Source organism: Lepidochelys kempii, chromosome 19 (genome assembly GCF_965140265.1).
Source record: "Lepidochelys kempii isolate rLepKem1 chromosome 19, rLepKem1.hap2, whole genome shotgun sequence".
In the NCBI taxonomy this organism is placed as follows: Eukaryota; Metazoa; Chordata; order Testudines; family Cheloniidae; genus Lepidochelys; species Lepidochelys kempii.
In genome coordinates, this window is record NC_133274.1 from 11,181,271 (window position 1) to 11,203,451 (window position 22,181).

At 49.3% G+C, this 22,181-nt stretch overlaps 2 protein-coding genes across 2 annotated transcripts; both read right to left on the reverse strand.

Moving 5' to 3' along the window:
- Positions 1 to 3,925: 3,925 nt before the first annotated feature.
- On the reverse strand, positions 3,926 to 8,454 carry IFI6 (interferon alpha inducible protein 6). The gene is made up of 5 exons (XM_073317666.1): positions 8,421 to 8,454; positions 7,208 to 7,314; positions 5,913 to 5,975; positions 5,384 to 5,545; positions 3,926 to 4,032 (listed from the first exon to the last, which is right to left on the reverse strand). Exons 2-5 carry the CDS (start codon positions 7,278 to 7,280, stop codon positions 3,926 to 3,928), a joined length of 405 nt encoding a protein of 134 aa, XP_073173767.1. The 5' UTR covers positions 7,281 to 7,314; positions 8,421 to 8,454.
- An 8,114-nt stretch (positions 8,455 to 16,568) lies between these two features.
- Positions 16,569 to 18,521, reverse strand: LOC140900585 (heat shock 70 kDa protein 1A-like). Its single transcript, XM_073318090.1, has one exon. The coding sequence runs from the start codon at positions 18,519 to 18,521 to the stop codon at positions 16,569 to 16,571; it is 1,953 nt and encodes a 650-aa protein (XP_073174191.1).
- Positions 18,522 to 22,181: the final 3,660 nt, after the last annotated feature.

Genomic DNA, 22,181 nt, shown 5'->3' on the forward strand with positions numbered 1-22,181 from the left:
TGCCTACGATGTTTAGAACACGTTTTCACCCAAAGCTTTATTCAGTCCCTCAGCACAAGTTTTTGGGATTGAGACTCAACATGGTTTACATTACGGAAGGCTGCACGTTGTCTCTATGCGGCACTGCTCAGGCCAGGAGAAAAAAGGAGAGCGATGAAAGCCTTTTCCAGACTCGCTGGTTTCTAGGGTCCCGAACGCAGAATGGGCGAGAAATCTCCCTAGAGAAGCTCTCGTTGTAAGCACCCTTGTCATAAATATAAAGGGAAGGGTAAACACCTTTAAAATCCCTCCTCGCCAGAGGAAAAATTCTTTCACCTGTAAAGGGTTAAGAAGCTAGGATAACCTCGCTGGCACCTGACCAAAATGACCAATAAGGAGACAAGATACTTTCAAAAGCTGGGAGGAGGGAGAAAAACAAAGGGTCTCTCTCTGTCTGGGTGATGCTTTTGCTGGGGATAGAACAGTAATGGAGTCTTAGAACTTAGTAAGTAATCTAGCTAGATATGCGTTAGATTATGATTTCTTTAAATGGCTGAGAAATTAAGTTGTGCTGAATAGAATGGATATTCCTGTCTGTGTGTTTTTTAGTAACTTAAGGTTTTGCCTAGAGGGATTCTCTATGTTTTGAATCTAATTACCCTGTAAGGTATTTACTATCTTGATTTTACAGAGGAGATTCTTTTTACTTCTCTTAAAATCCTTCTTTTCAGAACCTGAATGCTTTTTCATTGTTCTTAAGATCCAAGGGTTTGGGTCTGTGGCCACCTATGCAAATTGGTGAGGATTTTTACCAAACCTTCCCCAGGAAGTGGGGTGCAAGGGTTGGGAGATTTTGGGGGGAAAGATGTTTCCAAACAACGCTTTCCTAATAAAAATAAACACAGATAAACGTTTGGTGGTGGCAGTGAAAGTCCAAGGCAAAGGGTAAAATAGTTTGTACCTTGGGGAAGTTTTAACCTAAGCTGGTAAAAGTAAGCTTAGGAGGTTTTCATGCAGGTCCCCACATCTGTACCCTAGAGTTCAGAGTGGGGAAGGAAACTTGACAACCCTCAATGCACCCCCAGAATAAGAATGAAAGGGTGAAGTCCATTGAACGGGCTCTGTCTTAAACCCCAACCGCATCTCAGATCATTTTGCGAGAGAAAATGTTTGATTGCAACCCGCAGGCGTCACATCATTCATTGTAGCGTTTAGGAGCCCAAGCCATGCCCCACGACCCCGTTGGGCCAGGCGCTGTACAAACAGCAAAAAGACAGTCCCTGTCCCCAGGGGTTTACAATCTAAGTTTAAGACAAGAGACAGCAGAGGGGAGGGGAGGTGTAAGTAAACAACGAGGCAATAGCTCTCATTAAGATTGCAGAGACTTTGGCGGGTCCATTGGGTAGCGTTCACGTACTGTATGCTTGCTACTTTCCTGACAACAGGTACAAACAAGGGGCCAGATTCTCATCTGCTAGAATGGTTTAGCACCAGAGTTACAGCGGCGTAAACAACAGCAGTCTTGCCCACGATCCCTAGGCTTGGGAGTTTATCATTTGAAAGGAGAAGGATAGAGGAAGGGTGAGCTGCAACAAAAAAATGGCAGCTAATGCAGCAGTGATGTTTAGCGTCTCTTAATAGCTCATCTATTTAAACAAGCTACGCTACATTGTTCACAATCCTCTGGGGGGCGGAGATTGAGCTTCCCAGTCCTCATGGGAACCACTATCTGTTTTCTATGGAAACCAAACGAGTATTAAGGACCCTTGGAGCATTCACTCCTGTGGCAGCTCTGCCCTGTCTCATACAGGGCCTTGGGCAATCACTAGAACTGAATACTTTGCAGGGAGTCATACCGTAAACTCCAGCCTTCCCCAGCTGCCAGAGCTCCTAGTGTTTGGAGTGTGCAGATACAGTCTCATTACGGACAGAGAAGACCCCGGAGAACTCCCAAGATGCTGGGGTTGTTGGAGCTTGCAGGTGAATGATTCATTTTTCCATCTAAACTGCACTCTGGTTTCTGAAGGCGAGTCATCAGCAGGGTTTATTTGGCGGGTGCTCCCATCAGAGCAGAGGCGGGGCTGCTGTCGCATTCATTGGCCACAGTGAAATGCCTCGGGTGAAGCAGTGCGGCTCTATGAGGTCTGCAGGATTGGGCTCCTGATCAGCCATGCCCTTTGGATGCTGAAGGGTCAGGACATGAACAGCTCAGTGGCCAGGCCAGAGAACAGGCACTCACATAGGCCGGAAGGGCCACCACTCCAGTTATGAGGAGTTGGTCCACGTGGTCTTGCACTGAAACTCATGTAAGACCCTGTGCGTGGCTAGGGACTATAGGCACCGCTGTGTAGAGAACAAGGAATATTAGCCACTCCACTGCTAGTGACAGACAGGCAGGGAAATGATCCTGCCCTGGAGTAGCTACAAACAAAAAATTGCATCACCTTAAGGGCTGCATAGGTGCCCTCAGTAAGGGCCCAGGCTCATCAGTGGAGAGTGCGGAGGGGTAAATGGGGGGCATTGCCCCCCTAAACTATACGAGGCAGAGGCATTCACCTCCTACTTCCTCCCAGTGGGAGGGAGAGGTGACGCCAGGAGCTAGATACCCAGCCCCTGTGATGAAAGGGACACTGATCCGCAGGCACAAGGCACCTGGGGAGGAGTTGCTCCCCACCAACCCTCTTGGTGGGGCACAGAGGAACTTGGGGGAGGGCGTGAGCGGGTTATACAGGGCACTTACCTGTCTGGTCAGTTTCCCTACATGGGCAGGGCTGTGTTGAAGGGGAGAACAGAAGAGCGGTGACCATTCCTTTTCAGTGAGCAGACTAGAGTCAGGCAGCTGCAGCTTCCCAAACCAGGCGAGTGCTCAGCTGCAAGTCCCAGCTGGGAGGGGGCTGGGGAGAGAGGGTTGCTGCTGGGCTGGGGGGAGCTCTGAAGTTGGCTGTACTCCAGGGGAAGAAGCCTGGAGCACACCTTATTATTGCCAGGCAGCAGCTCCGTGCACTGTTTAGAGCACTATAGGAACCATGTAATTCAGGAAGCCATGGGCACGTCCTCTGTAACTCATGCTGCTGCTGGCGTGGTGAATGATGGACATACATCATGTGTTCAACATGACTATCCAGATTCCTGTCTGCAAAGGTTTTTTTAAATTTTTTCCTCTGCCTGTCCCTCATTCCCCAGCCCAGAATGGATTAAACCCCATAGCCACACTCTGTTCAGGCACTTTCTTCAGGGACGCTCCAAAGCTGCTTCCCCACCCCGCACTACCTGCCCCCATCACTCCATGGGGGAGGGTGGGGAAGGGTCATTGTGCAGGGAGCTGCCCTCCCCCTGTCCACCCAACCCCCATGCATTCAGATGCCTCCCCAGCACCCAGACTCACCCTGCTGTGCCCCAACGACCTTCATCTGGACCCCCCTCCCCACGGAGTCATAGAATATCAGGGTTGGAGGGAACCTCAGGAGGTCATCTAGTCCAACCCCCTGCTCAAAGCAGGACCAATCCCCAAATTGGCCCCAGATCCCTAAATGGCCCCCTCAAGGATTGAACTCACAACCCTGGGTCTAGCAGGCCAATGCTCAAACCACTGAGCTATCCCTCCCCCCATTCCCATTCCCCCTGCACCCGGAATCCCCCAACAAGCCCCTATGCATCCAGATCTCCCCTCCTCTGGGCACCCCACCGAGCAGCCCACACCCGGATTGCCCAGGGGGCTGGGGTAGGTATAGCTCTGTTGCTCAGGCGTGTGGATTTTTCACACCCCTGAGCGAAGTAGCTATACCACAGTAAATGGGTAGTGTAGACCTGGCCAAACACGCCTATTTATTTCAGGAGGAATTACATCAAACACCTTCATGCAGAAGTCAAACTACACCTATGCCCAGGCTCGGTATCAAGAGCCCAGCGGTAGCTTTCCCGACAGCCGGCGAGAGGGGAAAGGGGATTACTGCTTCTTGGACTTCCGTTTCTTGCCACAGATGAAGTTCTGGTGGGCAGAGTAGCCCATCTTGGAGCCAATCGACCCCCAGGCCATGCTGCCTGCTTTAGCCCCTGGAACGAACAAAGGCTAGGGAATAGCCAGCGCAGACCCCAGTCAATCCAGCGGTGGACCGGGAACAGATCCAACGCCTGCACTGTCCAGGAGAGAAGCCAGCCTGGACTGTCGATATATTAGGGAGAGTCACAGGGTCCCAATCTAACCTCACCTGTTTCACGAGCGGGTGTCACGACTCCTGGCTTCTGTTCCTGGCTCCACTGTACAAGACCTGGGGCAAGTGACTGCCACTCTCTCTGCTTCCCCTCCCACCCTCTGCCTTGGCTATTTAGAACAGTAACTCCCTGGGCAGGGGGTCTCTCACTATACCGGTGCCACACGTAGCAAGAGGGGAGTTTGGTCTCAGTTGGGACCTCTAGTACTAAAAGCCCCCGCCCCAAGTGCCATGACTCCCAGCCCCCTGCTCTTTTTACAAAACACCCCCCATCCTAGCGATCCAGAGGGAAAGAGGCAAATGAAAGGGGAATAAGCTCTTTAAAAGCCCACACTGGGTTTGAAGTGTTCCTTGCACAGGGCATGTCATAAATATAAAGGGAAGGCTAACCACCTTTAAATCCCTCCTGGCCAGAGGAAAAACCCTTTCACCTGTAAAGGGTTAAGAAGCTAGGATAACCTCACTGGCACCTGACCAAAACGACCAATGAGGAGACAAGATACTTTCAAAGCTGGAGGGGGGGAGAAACAAAGGCTCTCTCTGTCTGTGCGTTGCTTTTTGCCGGGATCAGAGTAGGAATGCAGGTCAGAACTCCTGTAAAGGGCTAATAAGCTATCTAGTGAGATATGCGTTAGATTCTGTTTTGTTTAAATGGCTGATAAAATAAGCTGTGCTGGATGGAATGTATATTCCTGTTTTTGTGTCTTTTGGTAACTTCAGGTTTTACCTAGAGGGATCCTCTATGTTTTGAATCTGATTACCCTGTAAGGTATTTACCATCCTGATTTTACAGAGGTGATTCTTTAACTTTTTCTTCAATTAAAAGTCTTCTTTTAAGAACCTGATTGCTTTTTCCATGTTCTTAAGACCCAAGGGTTTGGGTCCGTGTTCACCTATGCAAATTGGTGAGGATTTTTATCAAGCCTTCCCCCGGAAAGGGGGTGTAGGGTTTGGGAGGATTTGGGGGGGAAAAGACATTTCCAAGCGGGCTCTTTCCTTGTTCTATATTTGTTAGACGCTTGGTGGTGGCAGCAATAAAGTCCAAGGGCAAAAGGTAAAATAGTTTGTACCTTGGGGAAGTTTTAACCTAAGCTGGTAAAAATAAGCTTAGGAGGTTTTTCATGCAGGTCCCCACATCTGTACCCTAGAGTTCAGAGTGGGGAAGCAACCTTGACAGGGCACGTCCCACCTACCGAGGCTCTGGAGCGTGGCCACGACTCCCCCTGCAGGCACGCCGCCTCCCGAACTTATGGCAGACCAACTCATCAACCAGGAACCCACGGACTTGGCTGCTATGCCGGTGGCCTGGAACCCCAATGCACCCACCAGGGCTGGTCCTCCGTACATCAGAGCAACTGGAGCAGAGAGACACAGATTAGATCAGAGGCGTTTCTGTTTCAGCCCCCTTTCGAAGCCCAAACCACCCTGCCCGAGTGAGGTGTTCACCACAGAGGAGGAAGGCCCTGTTTGGTTTACAGGGGGTCATATAGCACGTTAAGAACTGTCTGCAGCATTAGACTTCAGTTGCTCTCCCCTCCCATCCGTGCCTTGTGCTGTGAGAACTAACAAACTCAGCACATACACATGCTCACTCTGCTACAAAACCATCTACTATTACTCTGGGCTGTATGGATGGGACTGCTACAGAGTCATGCACCTTTTCCTCTGCCCCCTCCCTCCCACGCCCCCGGCCTCCATTGGGGAGGGGCGTTAATAACTCACCTCCGCCCACGACCAGGTACGAGAGAGCATCTATTAATGTGCAGCCATCCTCCTCTTCATCATCTAAGGAGATGGGCAGAGAAACAGTTTGAGCATTACTGGGACTTCTGGGTTAGAGAGGACATGTGAGAGGGGGGCGTTTGAGTTTTAATGTTTGCTTATTTTTGCACATCCAAAATAAGAAGGGATTCTGGCAGGGGGAGAGGGGCTTGTTTAGGCCACAGTCCTCCAGTTGGATCCATACATGGGAACACGGACATTCAAGCAGAGCCCCTAGTGACTTCTCTGGGAGCAGAGGGTAGTGCCTTAGATTATAAACTATAAGAGGCAGGGGCCTTGTCTCTGTGTTTTCCTGGATGAAGCAGTGATCTGGGTGCTGACCCATCGGGCCTTCCAGCCAGAAAAGGCTACAGTTAAAGGTGGGCTCAGATCCTGTAACTCTTGTGCGTATTTATCACAACACAGCCTTTAATACCACAAATAACACAGTAGCGTACGACTCCCCCCTGGCCCCCTCCCAATCTTATCTTTGCGCCAATTCCCTCTGCTCAGGTTTCTGTACTTGCCACACTGGTCCAATCAAAGCCAGGTTTCTCTGGAACTCCCAGAGGTGCATCTAAGCGAGGGCTAGTTCCACCCCCAGGGCCCGATCCAACGCTCAGATCCGTGTGGGTGCAGCAATCCACTGGCAGGATCAGGTCCCAGAGTTCAGCATTTTATGCCCTAGGTTTCACGTATGGCACTGCTCTACAGAAAACTCACAAGAGTATTTTCTCCACCCCTCTTCTTGTGCTCAGAAGGAGATGAGCTGTGATTCGTCACCAAAGAAAAACCATTTAAAAACCAACCAACCAAATGCTTGGGCAGAGGCCAGATCTGGAAAGTCTGAGGAAGCTGGGAGCTCCTGAGAAGAGAAGCCTTAACTAGAAACCTTAGTGCTACTAGGCCACTTATAAGACATCATGCAAGCCTATGAAGCTATAGCGATGATAGTGGCTAGCATACAAGCATCCATCGTGCACACATGGGAGTTTAGGAGTCTGCAGGGAAGAGAGCAAGGCCTGCCCAGGCCATGGGGACTCACCCCTAGGGTAGGGAATGGCAGATTGCAACAAATTGCAAGCTTCCTCTACCGCCCATGGCAAGGAGAAAGCAGATGCGTGCAGTCACCAGCGCTGTCTGTCGACGTAGCGCCTGGCCCCAGCACGGATTTTGATCTGGGGGGGCAATGGAAATCGGGGGCAAAGCAGATTTTGATTTGGGGGGGCAATGGAAATAAGCAAAAATAAATATACCTATAAACTTGTCAGCAGAGCCACTGGACAGAACCAGACACACCAGGAGGAGAAGCTGGGATTGCCACCACATGGCACCCGAGTGGGGTTTTCTTCCTGATAGGCACCTGCAGGTATAAAAGTGACACCATCCCTCTGCCCTGCTACCATTCCACTGCCTGCAGGTCAATTGGGAGAGGGAGGGGTGTGCGTGCACCATTGCCCTCTGCTGGAGATGACAGGTAAACTCTAACCTTCCCCAAAGGGTCCCCAGCCCCTCACCTCTCAGAAGGGTATTCCACAGAAGATACCACAAACACACTGGAAAAACAAGCTGTCCATTCCCCAGGATTTGGGGCTGTACCCCTTTCAGGAGGCTGATTTGTCTTGCGTACCCCAGGTTTCACCTCACTTAAAAACTACTTGCTTATAAAATCAGACATAAAAATAAAGAAGAGTCACAGCCACTCTGTTACTGACAAATTGCTGACTTTCATTTTTACCATATAATTATAAAATAAATCGATTGGAATACAAATATTGTATGTACATTTCAGTGTGATACTGTTTGTCATGCGTGAGTCTTGTCTGAAGCCTGAGCCCCAGGGCTGAAGCACATAACTTAGCTTCACGGGGTCCCCTGTGGCATGGAATGTGGGGCAACTGCCCTGCTTATCACCCCCTAATGCCAGCCCTGCACTTGCAACTCCCCTAAACCTGTCCCGTGACCCCCCTTGGGGGCTGCATCTCCCCCAGTTGAGAAACATTGATCGAGATGATTGAGTGCCCCCTGGAATACCTCTTGAGTACCCCAGGGGCATCCACGCCCTGGTTGAGAACCACTGATCTAGCCTCCAGCACATTGCAGGTGACGGAACCTCACCCACCTACCCCTTTAATGGACCAGATCCCCCAACCTCTGGCTGTGCTATGGAATTCCTCAAATCATGATTTAAAAACTTCAAGTTTCAGAGAATCCACCATTTATTCAAGTTTGAACCGGCAAGTGACCCATGCCCCATGCTGCAGAGGAAGGCAAAACAAAAAACAAAAACAAAACCCCAGGTCTCTGCCAACCTGCCCCAGGGGAAAATTCCTTCCCAACCCCAAATGTCACTTCTACGAGTTTAAAATCCTAAATTCTCTGCTCAGTCCACAGTCTCTCTCTCCAGCTCAATGCGATTACCTTGCATTTACCCCGTTACTAAGCAGAGAGCTTGCGCCTCCTTCTTACCTTGCACAGCTGTACCCAGTAGAGCCGAGGACAAGCCACCACCTCCCTGCAGATAAGGGGCAGAGCTGCTACAGGACACAAGCCAGCCAGCTGCCCCTTTTTATCCCTATCCCTTTGCTCCACCCAAGCTGGGATGGTCCCCTGTGCAATTCACCTGCTCGTACCCTGGGGCTGTCTCATTTCTCCTAGTTTGATTTCTCTCATCGACAGGCTCTGCTAGAAGCACAGAAATGAGTCTAGGAAACTGAAACTTAAGCTTAAAGGGACCTCACGCATTTAAAAAGCACACGTCTACTTACAAACATTTTACCTCCTATGGTACAAGCCACGGTCACTAGCACTGGGCGAGAACATCTCCTCCTTACCCCCCCTTACTTCCAGTTTGTTCCTTTTGGACCTGGCAGCTTCCCCTTTCCCCTTTCGCACCTGATCCTGCAAACTTTTACCCTCGCACATCAGTGTATGACAGTCTGTCCGTCCCCCAGAACTGGACACCCTAACAACTGTTGGGGTGGAGGCTCCAGCCACAGCTACTCGAATGGCTGCAAAAGCTGCCTCCCAACTCAGCAGTGGGAGCTGCCCCTCCAGCCCCAGTGCTGGCAGCTGGGAGCGTCCCTTCTCCAAACCAGCAGCAGCGATAGGCTGTCTCTGCAGACAAACTTCTGGGGGGACCTGCAGTTGAGGGGGGGGGGAATCATTGTAATACTTGTAAACAGCGTAGGGTGACCAGACAAAATCGGGATGGGGTGGGGGGTAATAGGAGCCTATATAAGAAAAAGACCCAAAAATCAGGACTGCCCCTATAAAATCGGGACATCTGGTCACCCTAAACCAGCATCCGCGTGATATGGCGTCGCTGGGGTGATGCACAGTCAGCCTGTCGCGCTGTCTCTGCAGGCTACGGTCCCTCTACGGCGTGCGCCTGCCCGGCCCTGCCCGCTGCGCTCAGGGCCCGGGGTGAGGGGAGGAGCTCGGGGCTCCTCCAGCCCCAGGGCGCGGAGAGGAGAGATGCCTCGGCCCCGGCCCCGGGGCTGCAGCGAGGCCCGATGTCTCTCCCCCAGCCCCAGCCCCAAGGCTGCAGCGGGGCCCAATGTCTGTCCCTCCACAAGCCCTGGGGCTGCAGCGGGGCCCGATGTCTCTCCCCCAGCCCAGCCCCAAGGCTGCAGCGGGGCCAGATGTCTCTCCCCCCACAAGCCCCGGGGCTGCGGCGGGGCCAGATGTCTGTCCCCCGGCCCCGGGGCTGCAGCGGGGCCCGATGTCTCTCCCCCGGCCCCGGGGCTACAGGGGGGCCCGATGTCTCTCCCCCGGCCCCGGGGCTACAGGGGGGCCCGATGTCTCTCCCCCGGCCCCAGGGCTGCAGCGGGGCCCGATGTCTCTCCCCCGGCCCCGGGGCTACAGGGGGGCCCGATGTCTCTCCCCCGGCCCCAGCCCTGGGGCTGCGGTGGGGCCAGATGTCTCTCCCCCGGCCCCGGGGCTACAGGGGGGCCCGATGTCTCTCCCCCGGCCCCAGCCCTGGGGCTGCAGCGGGGCCAGATGTCTGTCCCCCCACAAGCCCTGGGGCTGCAGCGGGGCCCGATGTCTCTCCCCCAGCCCCGGGGCTAAAGGGGGGCCCAATGTCTCTCCCCCGGCCCCAGCCCTGGGGCTGCAGCGGGGCCAGATGTCTCTCCCCCCACAAGCCCCGGGGCTGCAGGGGGCCAGATGTCTGTCTCCTGGCCCCGGGGCTGCAGCGGGGCCCGATGTCTCTCCCCAGGCTCCAGCCCCGGGGCTGCGGCAGGGCCAGATGTCTGTCCCCTCACAAGCCCCGGGGCTGCAGTGGGGCCAGATGTCTGTCTCCTGGCCCCGGGGCTGCAGCGGGGCCCGATGTCTCTCCCCAGGCTCCAGCCCCGGGGCTGCGGCAGGGCCAGATGTCTGTCCCCCCACAAGCCCTGGGGCTGCAGCGGGGCCAGATGTCTCTCCCCCCACAAGCCCCGGGGCTGCAGGGGGCCAGATGTCTGTCTCCCGGCCCCGGGGCTGCAGCGGGGCCCGATGTCTCTCCCCAGGCTCCAGCCCCGGGGCTGCGGCAGGGCCAGATGTCTCTCCCCACACAAGCCCCGGGGCTGCAGGGGGCCAGATGTCTCTCCCCGCACAACCCTGAGACTACAGCAGGGCCAGATGCCTCCACCCCCCCAACCCTGGGGCTGTGGCGGGGGGGGGAGAGAGAACTCCCCCAGCCCTGGGGCTGCTGCAGCGAGGGAGGAGCTGGGGGGAGTCCTCTCTCTCCGACTGGGAATTGGTCCTGCTTCGAGCAGGGGGTTGGACTAGATGACCTTCTGGGGTCCCTTCCAACCCTAATATTCTATGATTCTATGATTCTCTCCCCGCCGCAGCCCCGAGCAGCCTGCACCCCAAACCCCTTATCCCTGGCCCCACCCCAGAGCCCGCACCCCCAGCCGGAGCCCTCGCCCTCTGCACCCCAGCCCAAACCCCTCGGCCCCACCCCCACCACAAATCACCTCCATGTTGGTGCACATAACAGCATTCATTCCACACACGGATGGGAAAAATTAGAGGGAACATTGTCTGCAGGGTCACTTTAACTAATGACTTTTCTTTTCCTCAGGCATCAGATGACAGTATTGACCCAGGTGCCTTTTGTCCACTGCTGAGCTGGGGAAGAAAGACAAGGTGGGTGGCAGGGGGGGTGGAATCTTTTATTGGACCTGGCTGTCTGTTGATGAGAGAGACCAGCTTTTGAGCTTATTCAGAACTCTGGGAAAGGTACTCAGGGGGTGTCAGCTCCATAAAAGGCAGAACTAGAAGTAGCTAACTCCTATTTCAAGGGACCATTCAAGGTGAAGTGGCCAGTTAACCCCTCTACAGTCATAGGACAACATTATGAATTTAAGCTCCCATTCATAACTTCTCTAGTCATTAAAAATCATGGATTTAAAGTCACTGGATTTATGGTTTATTACAACAACCGGTAACCCACTAACCCCTCTTTTTTGTCCGATGACTGGAGACTGGACAGAGCTGTACTGTGCAGTAAACTCTCTCAGGGTGGTTAAGCCCTGAAACAAATTGCCTAGGGAGGTTTCAGAATCTCCATCATTGGAGGTTTTTAAGAACAGGTTAGACAAACACCTGTCAGAGATGGTCTAGTTATTACGTAGTGCTTCCTTGAGTGCAGGAGACTGGATTCGATGACCTATTGATGTCCCTTCCAGTCCTACACGTCTCTGATTCTCTCCTGACCCTGGATCCCAGCTCTTTTCCACCTGGCTTCATTGCATCTGTGGACTGTAAGAGCAGGAGACATGGAGGCACATGGTGGGCTCCACACAACCATCCCAAGACAACTCCAAACCAGACAGACAGACAGGTCCAGATTCAGCTGGTCTGGGAAGGACATGTCGTGCTCGTGAGCGCACATGACCTGATGTGACAGATACAATGGACACATGGAACCATCAAAATCTATTGCATCAACTTGGTGTTACAGGTATATTTATTGCCTAGTGTCAAGGTTCCTTCCCCACTCTGAACTCTGGGGTACAGATGTGGGGACCTGCATGAAAGACTCCCTAAGTTTATTTCTACCAGTTTAGGTTAAAACTTCCCCAAGACACAAAATTCCTCGTATCTGGGATTCAGTATGCTGCCACCACCAAGCAATTTAACAAACAATCAGGGAAGAGACCACTTGGAGACGTCTTCCCCCAAAATATCCCCCTAAGCCTTACACCCCCTTTCCTGGGGAGGCTTGAGAAAAAACAAGATGAGCACAGACCAGCCTTGGGTTTTTAGGGTCCTAAAAACCCAATCAGATTCTTAAAAAACAGAACTTTATTAAAAGAACAAAAAAAGATAAAAACAACTCTGTAAGATTAGAATGGAAGATAATCTCACAGGCAGTCAGATTCAAAACATAGAGAATCCCTCTAGGCCAAACCTTAAGTTACAAAAGGACACAAAAACAGAGATACACATTCCCTCGAGCACAGCGAATTTCATAAGCCAAAAACAAAAGAAAATCTAACGCATTTTCTAGCTAGATTACTTACTAACTCTATAGGAGTTGGATTGCTTCCTTTCTTGATCTGCCTCCGGGAGAGGCATCACACAGACAGACAAATCCTTTCTCCCCCCACTCTCCCTTATTGGTCATTTTGGACAGGTGCCAGCCAGGTTACTTGAGCTTCTTAACCCTTTACAGGTAAGAGGATTTTGTCTTTGGCCAGGACGGATTTTATAGCACTGTATATAGAAAGGTGATTACCCTTCCCTTTATATTTATGACAGCTAGTGATTAGATTCCTGATTCAATGGGGGAGTTACAAGGTTTCCCTGGGGGGCCGGGGAAGAATAATGTCAATCCCTAAAGCAGGTTACAAGTCTGGAGAAGTTTGGTCCTGGGGAAGTTGCATAGACTGTTTTGACCTCGCTTATGCGGCCTAGCAAACAAAGAACTGAAAATGGTATAAAACAATCACCCTGATGCAGACAGAAGGGGCACTCTCAGATCTGAGCTAAGGACCAACATGAAGCTGTGATCAAGAGAGACAGACCCTGCAGAAAGGGTCTGAAGTATTTTAATCTCCATGGGGAAGATATGCCACTGCCTGGTAAGCTAGACCTGCAAATAAATGCTTGCTTTCCTGGTATGTTTTCTCTGAAATCATCATCTCCTTTCTCTGAAATGCTTCTGAATAAACAGTACTTTGTTCTAGAATTGGCTGGTCCCTGGCTGACCTTGTCACTGCCTCTGAGAGAACAGGACTGCAGGGGCTGAATTAAAGTCAATTAAAGTGAATTGCAGGTTGCCGCAACCTGCATGCTCCATCTGGAGGGAGTGGGTTGCAGGATCACACCGGGAAAAAGGTGATGGCTGAGGACTAAGTAGGACACCCTTGTCACAGTATTTGGAGTGGCTCACAACTGTGAGTGCCAACCTCAGGGCAGACTGTCAGAAAACGGGGCAGACACCCCTACTTGGTGGTGTGTTCTATAATGAGATTTCAACAAACCAGTAACAAATGTGAGCTCTGGATCACTATCCCAGTCTTATCATGGAGTCACAGACTGTCCCCTTGATTGTCCAGCCTGGATTGTCACCCAGACAAACCAAACTTAGTGATAATGGTCACTTAAACCAAAGTTCACACCACATCAAGTTGCTCCGAGTCCCAAGAGACAGGTCACTTACCGTAGAACAATTGGTACTCAGATCATACACCAAAGACAACGCTAATAGTCAATTCTGTAGTAAACTAACTAAAGATTTATTAGCTAAGAAAAGGAAATGAGCGTTATTGAGAGGTTAAAGTGGGTAAAATATATGTACAGGTGAGTCACCGTCTGTAATTCCAAATGGTGGCAGTGATGTAATAAATTGCCAGTTTCCCAAAAGTCTTGTCAGGGTACCCAGACTCTCTCAGGGGATCTCTGCTTTGTATCTGGTACACTTCCCTGTAAGAGTCCATACGGTCCAGAGCAGAAGGATCTTTCCTAGAATCCATCTTTAAAGCTTTTTCTCACAGAAAACAAGCTGACAGGGACACTACTCATGTGTGTTTTCCTTTGATAAAGGTGAGTGAGGAATGCACTTATTTAGAGTCTCTGACCTCCAGTCATCACACACAATGGCTACTTGCTTTGAAATTAGCCTTTGCTTCATTTGCATTCCACAAAACTCATTTGCATTTGATGGGTTATTTAGTTACGGGGTATACATAGTGTAAATGTTTGTTATTGAATTACAACAGGATACAGATAAGTGGAAACAATGCAAGTAACATTCCACTTGTTTTCATGAAGTTTAAAGACCCTATACACTTCCCCATTTAACGATCACTTTGATCTATACTAATAAACAAGTGAATTGGCCTGAATACCCTCTGACATGACCTGGTCTGCCAGCATCACAGCCCTCAAGAAGGCCACAAAGGGGTCAGAAGTAGAGCTGGGCCATACATTTTCAGTGAATAGTAAATACACCAAAAAATACATTTTTAGGCCACTGAAACGCATCACAAATTCAGGTTGAATTCAGCGAATAGATTTGGCCGGAAAAGAGCTGAAAACATCTAAATGGTTTATTTCTGCCGTTTTAAAACTAAACGTTGCAACTTTTAATTTCAAAACAGTGCTTTGTTTTGAAATTCAGATAATTTGAAAGAAAGAAAGAAAGAAATTTTTTAAAAGGGTGAAAAACACCCTAAATGAAAAAGGTTCAAAGCAAACCGAAAATATTTTTTCCACCTGGATTTTTTGATTCAAACCCCAAACTAAAACAACTCAGTTATTTGCTCTGTTCCAGTCACAGGTGCAGTTATCTTGGGAACTGAGACAGCTGAGTCCTTTTCTCTTCTTCATGGAGAAAGACTTGACTTTCTTCTGGCATTAATCTCTGGATGGAGGTATCCCAGCCCCTCCATCAAGAACCTGAACTAGCTCTCATCTGTGGGTTAGTCCATAACCTGTCCTGTGTCCTCCTGGACACCAGACCAAATGGCCCCAAGAGAAACTAGGTCTAAAACAGTTTTTGTACTTGGCTGGTTCAAGGTATGCTTTTTAACTGATCGTTCTATCAGTACAACCTCTAGTGTAGAAGCAGGTATAAGTGTATTTCTACCAGAACAGCATTCCTCTTTCCGAGCACCAATAAGCTCTACTAGTATAAGACACCTTTATGCTGGTATAACTGCATCCACACTGGAGGTGAGCAGGGATTGTATCATTTTAACTGTCCTGGTATAGTACACCTTGTACATTGACAAGGCCTATGTGACCTTCTCTCTTCACCAGCTATAAGAATTTTCGTGTAGCTCAAGCAGTAGAGGGCTGTCATTTAGAGCTGACAACACCAGGGTCCTAGTCCCCACGCTGGAAAGCATGAGAGTCATGCCTCAGCCCATCTTCCTCCTTTAAAGAACAGGCCTTCACCACTTGAGAGATGGATCTTCTTTCGGGGTTAGGATTCCACCCAGCAGAGGGCAGCATAGTATTTCCTTGCCTCGTTTCACGCTCTGTTAGACCGCTTTACGTTATTTTACCATTTGCTGTGATGATTCTGAAATGAGCTCTTTCCTCATTCACAGCAGGATGCAAGCTTGAATTCATGTTCTACAGAGAGCAATGATGGCTCTGCAGGAATAATGCAGAGTGCAGGCTGTATTTGCAAAGTATCTTGGGAACCCAGATTTCCAGGTCTTTTATTCCCTTGACTGCCGTCACTAAAAAACTATTTTGGCTTTTAGAGGATCATTAATCTCAGCCTTTCTTTGAAGGTATGAGTTTTGTATTTGTCACAGAACATACGGGTGAGTTGACAAGTTTTGTGGGTTTTTTTCCTTTTTCATAGCAAACATTTTCCCCAGACCTAGTAATTTTGGCGTATTATGGTAGAAACTGAAGGGATCCAAAGGTAAGTAGCTAAGGAATTGTTTTGGAGGCCTGGACAGACTCAATCGGTTTATAAGAGATATAGGCTGTTTAGATTGCAGAGGAGACAACTAAAAGGGGATATATCTGAAAAGACATGTATCTCCAGAGTCAATACAGATTTACATCTGGGTAGCAGATCAGAATCTGTACCTAACTATTTTGACTTAACTGGAGTTACTTCAGATTTACCCCAGTGTAACTGAGATCAGAATCTGCTCGTTACTCAGCTAGCTTCAGTGGAGTCATTTCAGATTTACCCTAGCATAACAGACTAGAATCTCTCCCTAAAATTTGGAAATGTCTAGGTTATCCTTTGGAAACGAGACATTTTCTATAGGTTCTACATTAAACACACAAACCTGTTCAAAAGTCCCTGTACAATTGACAGACTGTGACGCCAAGGCTATATTTTGGAAGGAGTTTAAGGAAGTTAGGTGCCCAACTCCCAGTGAAGTTCAATGGGATTTGGCACCTAACTCTCTTAGGTTCCTTTAAACATCGCAGCCCAAATACATCTGTGGCATACACTCCGTGGAGCATGCTATTTGCCCAATAATTAGTAAATGCACCTGTACAGACATGTATGAGAGGCAGAATTTATTGAGGCCGATGGTTGTAATTCATGAAAGGGTCCCAATTATGAATTGGCTATATCAGATGGTAAATCCAGGTAAATCAACAGCAACCAGCAAGCCTAGCTTCCTTGGTCCCTGCTAGGACTTCCTATGGGTAGATCACAGTGGTAGTTTGGGTAAACTGGAAAGTCCAGCTGCAAGTGGTGACCACGAACTTGCTTGGTTTTGTTCTGCTGATGCCCGTGGTGCTGTTACTTAGGCGTTTAAGTCCTGGGAGGGAGTTCCCCGAGACCATTTTCATAGGGCCTGACCTCCTCCTCTTCAACCATCCAGTTGGACTCAGCCAGGAGAAGGCCAACTGACATTTCTCCATCACCTTCTTCTTCGCCTGCAAGGTGAAGTAGTTAAGGATATCTTCCGAGGTCCGCTTCACACTGAAAGCGCAGGACTGAAGGTAGTTCTTGGTGGCCAATTTCCATTTCTGTGCCCTGTCCTCAGCTTGGTATTTCTCAGCCTCTGCCGCTAACTTCTGTATCTCCTCTCTGCTCAGTCGCCCCTTGTTGGCAGTCACAGCAATGGGGTTGGCATTGCCGGCGACTTTGTCCAGGGCAAACACAGTCAGGATACCATCTGCGTTAATATAGAAGGTCGCCTCCACCAAGACCATGCCACGGGGGGCGGGGGAAATGCCATTCAAAAGGAAATGGCCAAGCAGGTGGTTCTCCTTGGCAGTAGCTCTCTCCCCTTCATAGGCACGGATGAGCAGGTCAGGCTGATGGTCATCGAAGGTGGTGAAGGTCCGAGTTACCACCGTGGGGATGGCAGTGTTGCGTCTGATCAGGGTGTGCATCTTCCCTGCGTCTGTCTCAATTCCCAGAGACATGGACACCACATCCAGGGCAAGCAGGCCCCTTGTGACCTCTGACCTCTCTCCGATCAGGATGGCGGCTTGAACAGCGGCCCCATAGGCAACAGCTTCATCCGGGTTCAGGCTTTTGTTCAGCTGCCGGCTGCCGAAGAAATCCTGCAGCAGCTCCTGGATCTTGGGGATGCGGGTGGAGGCGCCCACCAGAACTACATCATGGATCTGGGCCTGGCTCAGCTTTGCATCCTGCAGCGCCCTCTCCACGGGCTTCAGGGTCCCTCGGAAGAGGTCGGCACACAGCTCCTCGAACTGGGCCCGGGTGATGTCTGCGTGGAAATCGATCCCTTTGTACAGGCAGTACAAGTCGATACTGGCTTTGATGTTGGAGGACAGGGTGCGCTTGGCTGCCTCGCAGGCCCTCCTGAGCCTCCACACGGCCTTTCTGTCCTTGCTGATGTTCTCCTGATGTTTCTTTAGGAATTCGTCTATGAAGAAGCTCACCAGGCAGTTGTCAAAATCATCCCCTCCCAGATGGGTGTCCCCAGAGGTGGCCTTCACCTCGAGGATGCCCCCGTCAATGGTGAGGACGGAGACATTGAAGGTTCCTCCACCCAGGTCAAAGATAAGCACATTGTGTTCTCCATTGCTAGGGTTGTCTAGGCTGTAGGCGAGGGCGGCGGCTGTAGTCTCACTGAGGATCCTCAGCACATTGAGGCCGGCGATTGCCCCAGCATCTTTGGTGGCCTGGCGCTGGGAGTCATTGAAGTGGGCTGGTACAGTAACAATGGCATGGGTGATGGGATGGCCCAGGTAGTCCTCAGCCATCTCCTTCAAGTTACCCAGCACCATAGCAGAAATCTCCTCTGGGTAGAAAACCTTCTCCTTTCCCTTGTATGACACCTGCACCTGGGGCTTCCCTTCAGCTTTCACTATCTGGAAGGGCCAGAACTCCGCATCTGCCTGCACAACAGGGTCCTCAGATGTTCGGCCAATCAAGCGCTTGGCACTGAATATGATGTTAGGAGAGTTGAGGGCTGCCTGGTTCTTTGCCTCATCCCCTATCAACCTCCCTGTCTCAGTGAAGGCAACACAGCTGGGCGTGGTGCGGATGCCCTGGTTGTTGCCAATTATTTCCACCTTGCCGTCTCGGAAGAGGCCCACGCAGGATTTAGTGGTGCCCAAGTCAATACCAATTGCTGGGTGTTTCAGAGCAGGCTTGGGTGAATTCTTCTCCATGACGTTACACTCTGCCCAAGAGGGATTCTCTTCATAGGCTGGTAACCTCTCATAAAGTTCCCCTCAGCAGAGCTGGTGGTAAGCCCTTCTTTGATTCAGGTTTCCCTCAACAGGGCGAGTAACCTCAGGGCGAGTGCATCAGGTTCTCCTCAGCAGGGCTGGTGGTACCCCACGCCCTGGGTCCCTTCCCACTCAGCTGTGCTGGGAGTGGCAGCTCTTCCTCCTGCTGCCTCTCTTGATCAATGCAGTCTGCAGCCCCTGCATACGCCTTGATGACCTCACAACAGACATGTCACAATACAGTTGAAGGCCTTCAGCCAATAACAGCAGAAACTATGTCCACTTTACCTACCATGGAGTGTTCTCTTGATTATCTTAACAACCATCCCATCACGAGGGTTGGCATATGATCATGATGAGGTGGGAAAGTGGGTTGCTCAAGTCCCTAAATCCTAACTCAATTCCTTAACAAGACCAGCTTTCCAGAAATAAATCCAGACTAGCCCCCAGATTGAAACGTGTCGATCAAAGCATCATAAGCAAGTAGCTCAGCACTTTCTGAAAACCAGGCCCCTTTAAGGTTCCTCAAGTTGTGCACCTCACTAGTCACTTTTGAAAGACTTGATCTAGGGTTTTAATACTCATACTCTTGAGAGAAATGCCATGGGATCTTTTCAACCAGACACATTCCAGTCTGGAGGTCAGAGTATTAGGATGATGGAGTTTGCTAACGTGTCTAGCCCAAGCCAGCTAACTCCATTCTTTCTCCCTAAATTTCAACTGGATTGGATTTTCTCCTTGCACTAAACGGTTGCACACCATGCCATGCCCCACCCCAGAGGCAGCTGCACTTTTGCTGGGTGAGTAATCTTTGTGCAGCTTTGCTGTGTGATTAACAGCTACCACACTTCAGCCCAGAGGTGGCTGCATTTCAGCACTGAATGATGATCTCTGGGAAACATTTTTTATGACTTGCAAAAAGCAAGTTAATTATTCACAAAGCACTGGACACAAGGAGAGTCAGAAACTGGAAATATCTGTTCATAAAACTTACAGAAGCAACTAACGGGCTATTGAAAAACCCTACAATGCGAAAGGGAACAGAAGCTGACTCAAGCTTTCTTTGGCAGCTTCTTGTACTCCCCAAACCTCCAAACAATTTACTCTTCAAGCTGTTGGTCATAAACTTCCAAAAACAGACTCTATGGAATGGGACAGAGGGTTATTACAGCACCAGTTCCAATCTGGCCCCAGTTTAGGAAGGCTGGCTGGCTTGTGGGTGGTTGAGGGAAATGAATTACAGAGCCTTTCACTTTTAGGTTGATATTGGTTCCAATCCAGTTTCAGGTGAGCTGGGGGGGAGCTCCACCATAACAACATTTTTCATACGTCATGTGAGCCATCCACTCAAGAATTTTGGCTCCGATAAGGACCAAATGGTCCTTTCATCCAACAGCCAAGCCATCCACTGTTGCACGCTGGCCACCCTGGGGAGATCTGAAACAAGCCTACCAGGATTTGCAAGATAATAAACAAGCCTGAATATTCTACTTGTGGAGTTGCACTGGGAGACCCGTGAAGCAAAGGCACTTTTGAATGCTTCTTATTGAATTTCCTGCAGCAACAGCAGCATGGCACCTTTGTGAACACTGCCATTCAGCTGATCAAACATTTTTCTTTAGTGATTATAGCCGCTGTGACAAAGAGTACGGCAAAGAACAGGACACCCGTTTCCTCAGCCAGGTCATGAGGTTTGGCGGACTTCATTCTGTATTGCCATGCAGCTTTTCTAGTCAAGTCCTTTATTCCTTGCATCAAGCCAGTTTTAGTCTTTACATTTTTGCAGGTCGTGCCATGTTCCAGCAAGCTGGACAGTCATGTTCCCCTACATCTACATGAGCCCCTGCTCCCTATGGAGAGTCACTGTGTTTATCAGTGAGGGGTTGGAAAAATATCATTGTCTCCGGCTTCCTCTGCCAGTCTTTTAAGAGATCTCTGCTCTGCCTCTTGTTTTAGCCATGATAGTAACTTTTCCCAGTCGAGAATCTCCAGTCAAGCTTTATCATTCTCTGTAAAGCGACAAGTTTCATTATTGCTCCTCCACACTGTGTAATTATCTGGTAGTTAAACTAGTCATTGAGATAGCTAAATACAACAGGACCTTCCTAATCTGCACACCTACTTCCCACAGAGGGTATGTCTACACTACCCACCTTAGAGCTCTCCCGGCGATTAAAAAAACCCAGCCCAAACAAGCGGTGGTAGCTTTACCTGAACGACAAAAGTTTTAGTGCTGAAAGTGGCAGTGTAGACACAGCCTAAATCACAACGGTTTCTCCCCACCCCTTCATAGGAAAGATTCAAGACCAGAGCATTGCAGTGAGGCCCTCAAATTTCATTTTCACTACGTCCATAAAATATGCTAAAGAACATTTACTAGTATTTTATAAAGTGTAGTGAAACTTCAATTCTCCAAAAGTTTCAGGTATCCCTCACTGGAGTGGAGAGCAGTAGGAAATTATGCAACTATGTGCAAACTTGAAATATGGAACCCAAGAATCAGACAAAAGTATTGTGCATTCTTTGTCAAGATGATCATAAGTCATTTTTTTTACAGCTGTTACTCATAATACTTTAGATCCTCAGAAAGAATTTTTAAAACCCAACCTACATGGCACTTTGGTTTTTACATTTCTGTCAGGGAGGGCAATGATACTCAAATAAACCAGTTTCACTTTCAGATTATTAAGTGATGCAAAATTTTAGGTTTCAAACACTACAGGGGAACATTTATTCATTTAAAAACTGCTTTCTCTGAAGTCTTAAAATTAGAAAAATTTCTAATGGGTCTTTCAGTTTTATAAAAGCTTTCTTTTGAAAAAAAAATATTTTGGGCCAAATTTAAATTCACAACACCTGATCTACATCCATCAAAATGGCATATTCTTGCTGGTTAATTTTTATTATTAAATTAAAAGCATTTACACATTGTAATGATTTGTCCTTGTACTACTTTAGTAATTAGAATTTCTAAGGTCAGATTTAATAATTTTATTAAGATGATGTTAAAATTAAAAAAAATGGTACAGAGTTTAAGCGTAGAAGTTTCTGATTATCAGGGAATAACGTACAGATTATCAAGGGGTGTGAAGTTCGGTTAGGATCGGGTGGTGTAAGGAATACATAATCTGCAATATCCCCGATTGGGGGTCAAAGTACAGACATTGAGATATGAGGGTATGTTGTTCATATAATGGCTATGTTCAGGTGTGGAGTATGAGTGGATATGATGATAAGGATGGATTTACCCTCATTTGGTGAGATGTAATGTTCAGTGAGTTTATGGTTCCAGTTCATATGGTCCAATATGTCCTGATTCCCCAGCAATTGTTGAAGCTACACCCTGTGCAAACTTTTAGTGCAGACAAAGAAAGTTGCAATTGGCAACGCTGGGCCTTCTTACCCAGACTTCACACCAGTGGCAAACTGCAGTTTGCTTTGTTTCAGGCTGGCAGATGTGCAGCTACTTTGGCAGCTAGCCATCAATTGCTGGAATTCCCATCACAAAGAAAGCCCGAGTCTCAGGGGTTTTCACATGCAGAATCCTGCCTCCCTTTCTCCCTTCTCTTTTTCTCAGACCCACTTTCCTTCTGCCTTTGA

Coding starts and splice junctions, on each gene's coding strand:
- IFI6 (XM_073317666.1), bottom strand. CDS start 7,280: ATGTGGTGGCAATCCCAGCTTCTCCTCCTGGTGTGTCTGGTTCTGTCC. Junction 5,976..7,207: donor CTCTGCTGACAAGTTTATAG/GTATATTTATTT, acceptor CCATCTCCTTAG/ATGATGAAGAGGAGGATGGC. Junction 4,033..5,383: donor GGCCACGCTCCAGAGCCTCG/GTAGGTGGGACG, acceptor TGTTCGTTCCAG/GGGCTAAAGCAGGCAGCATG.
- LOC140900585 (XM_073318090.1), bottom strand. CDS start 18,521: ATGGAGAAGAATTCACCCAAGCCTGCTCTGAAACACCCAGCAATTGGT.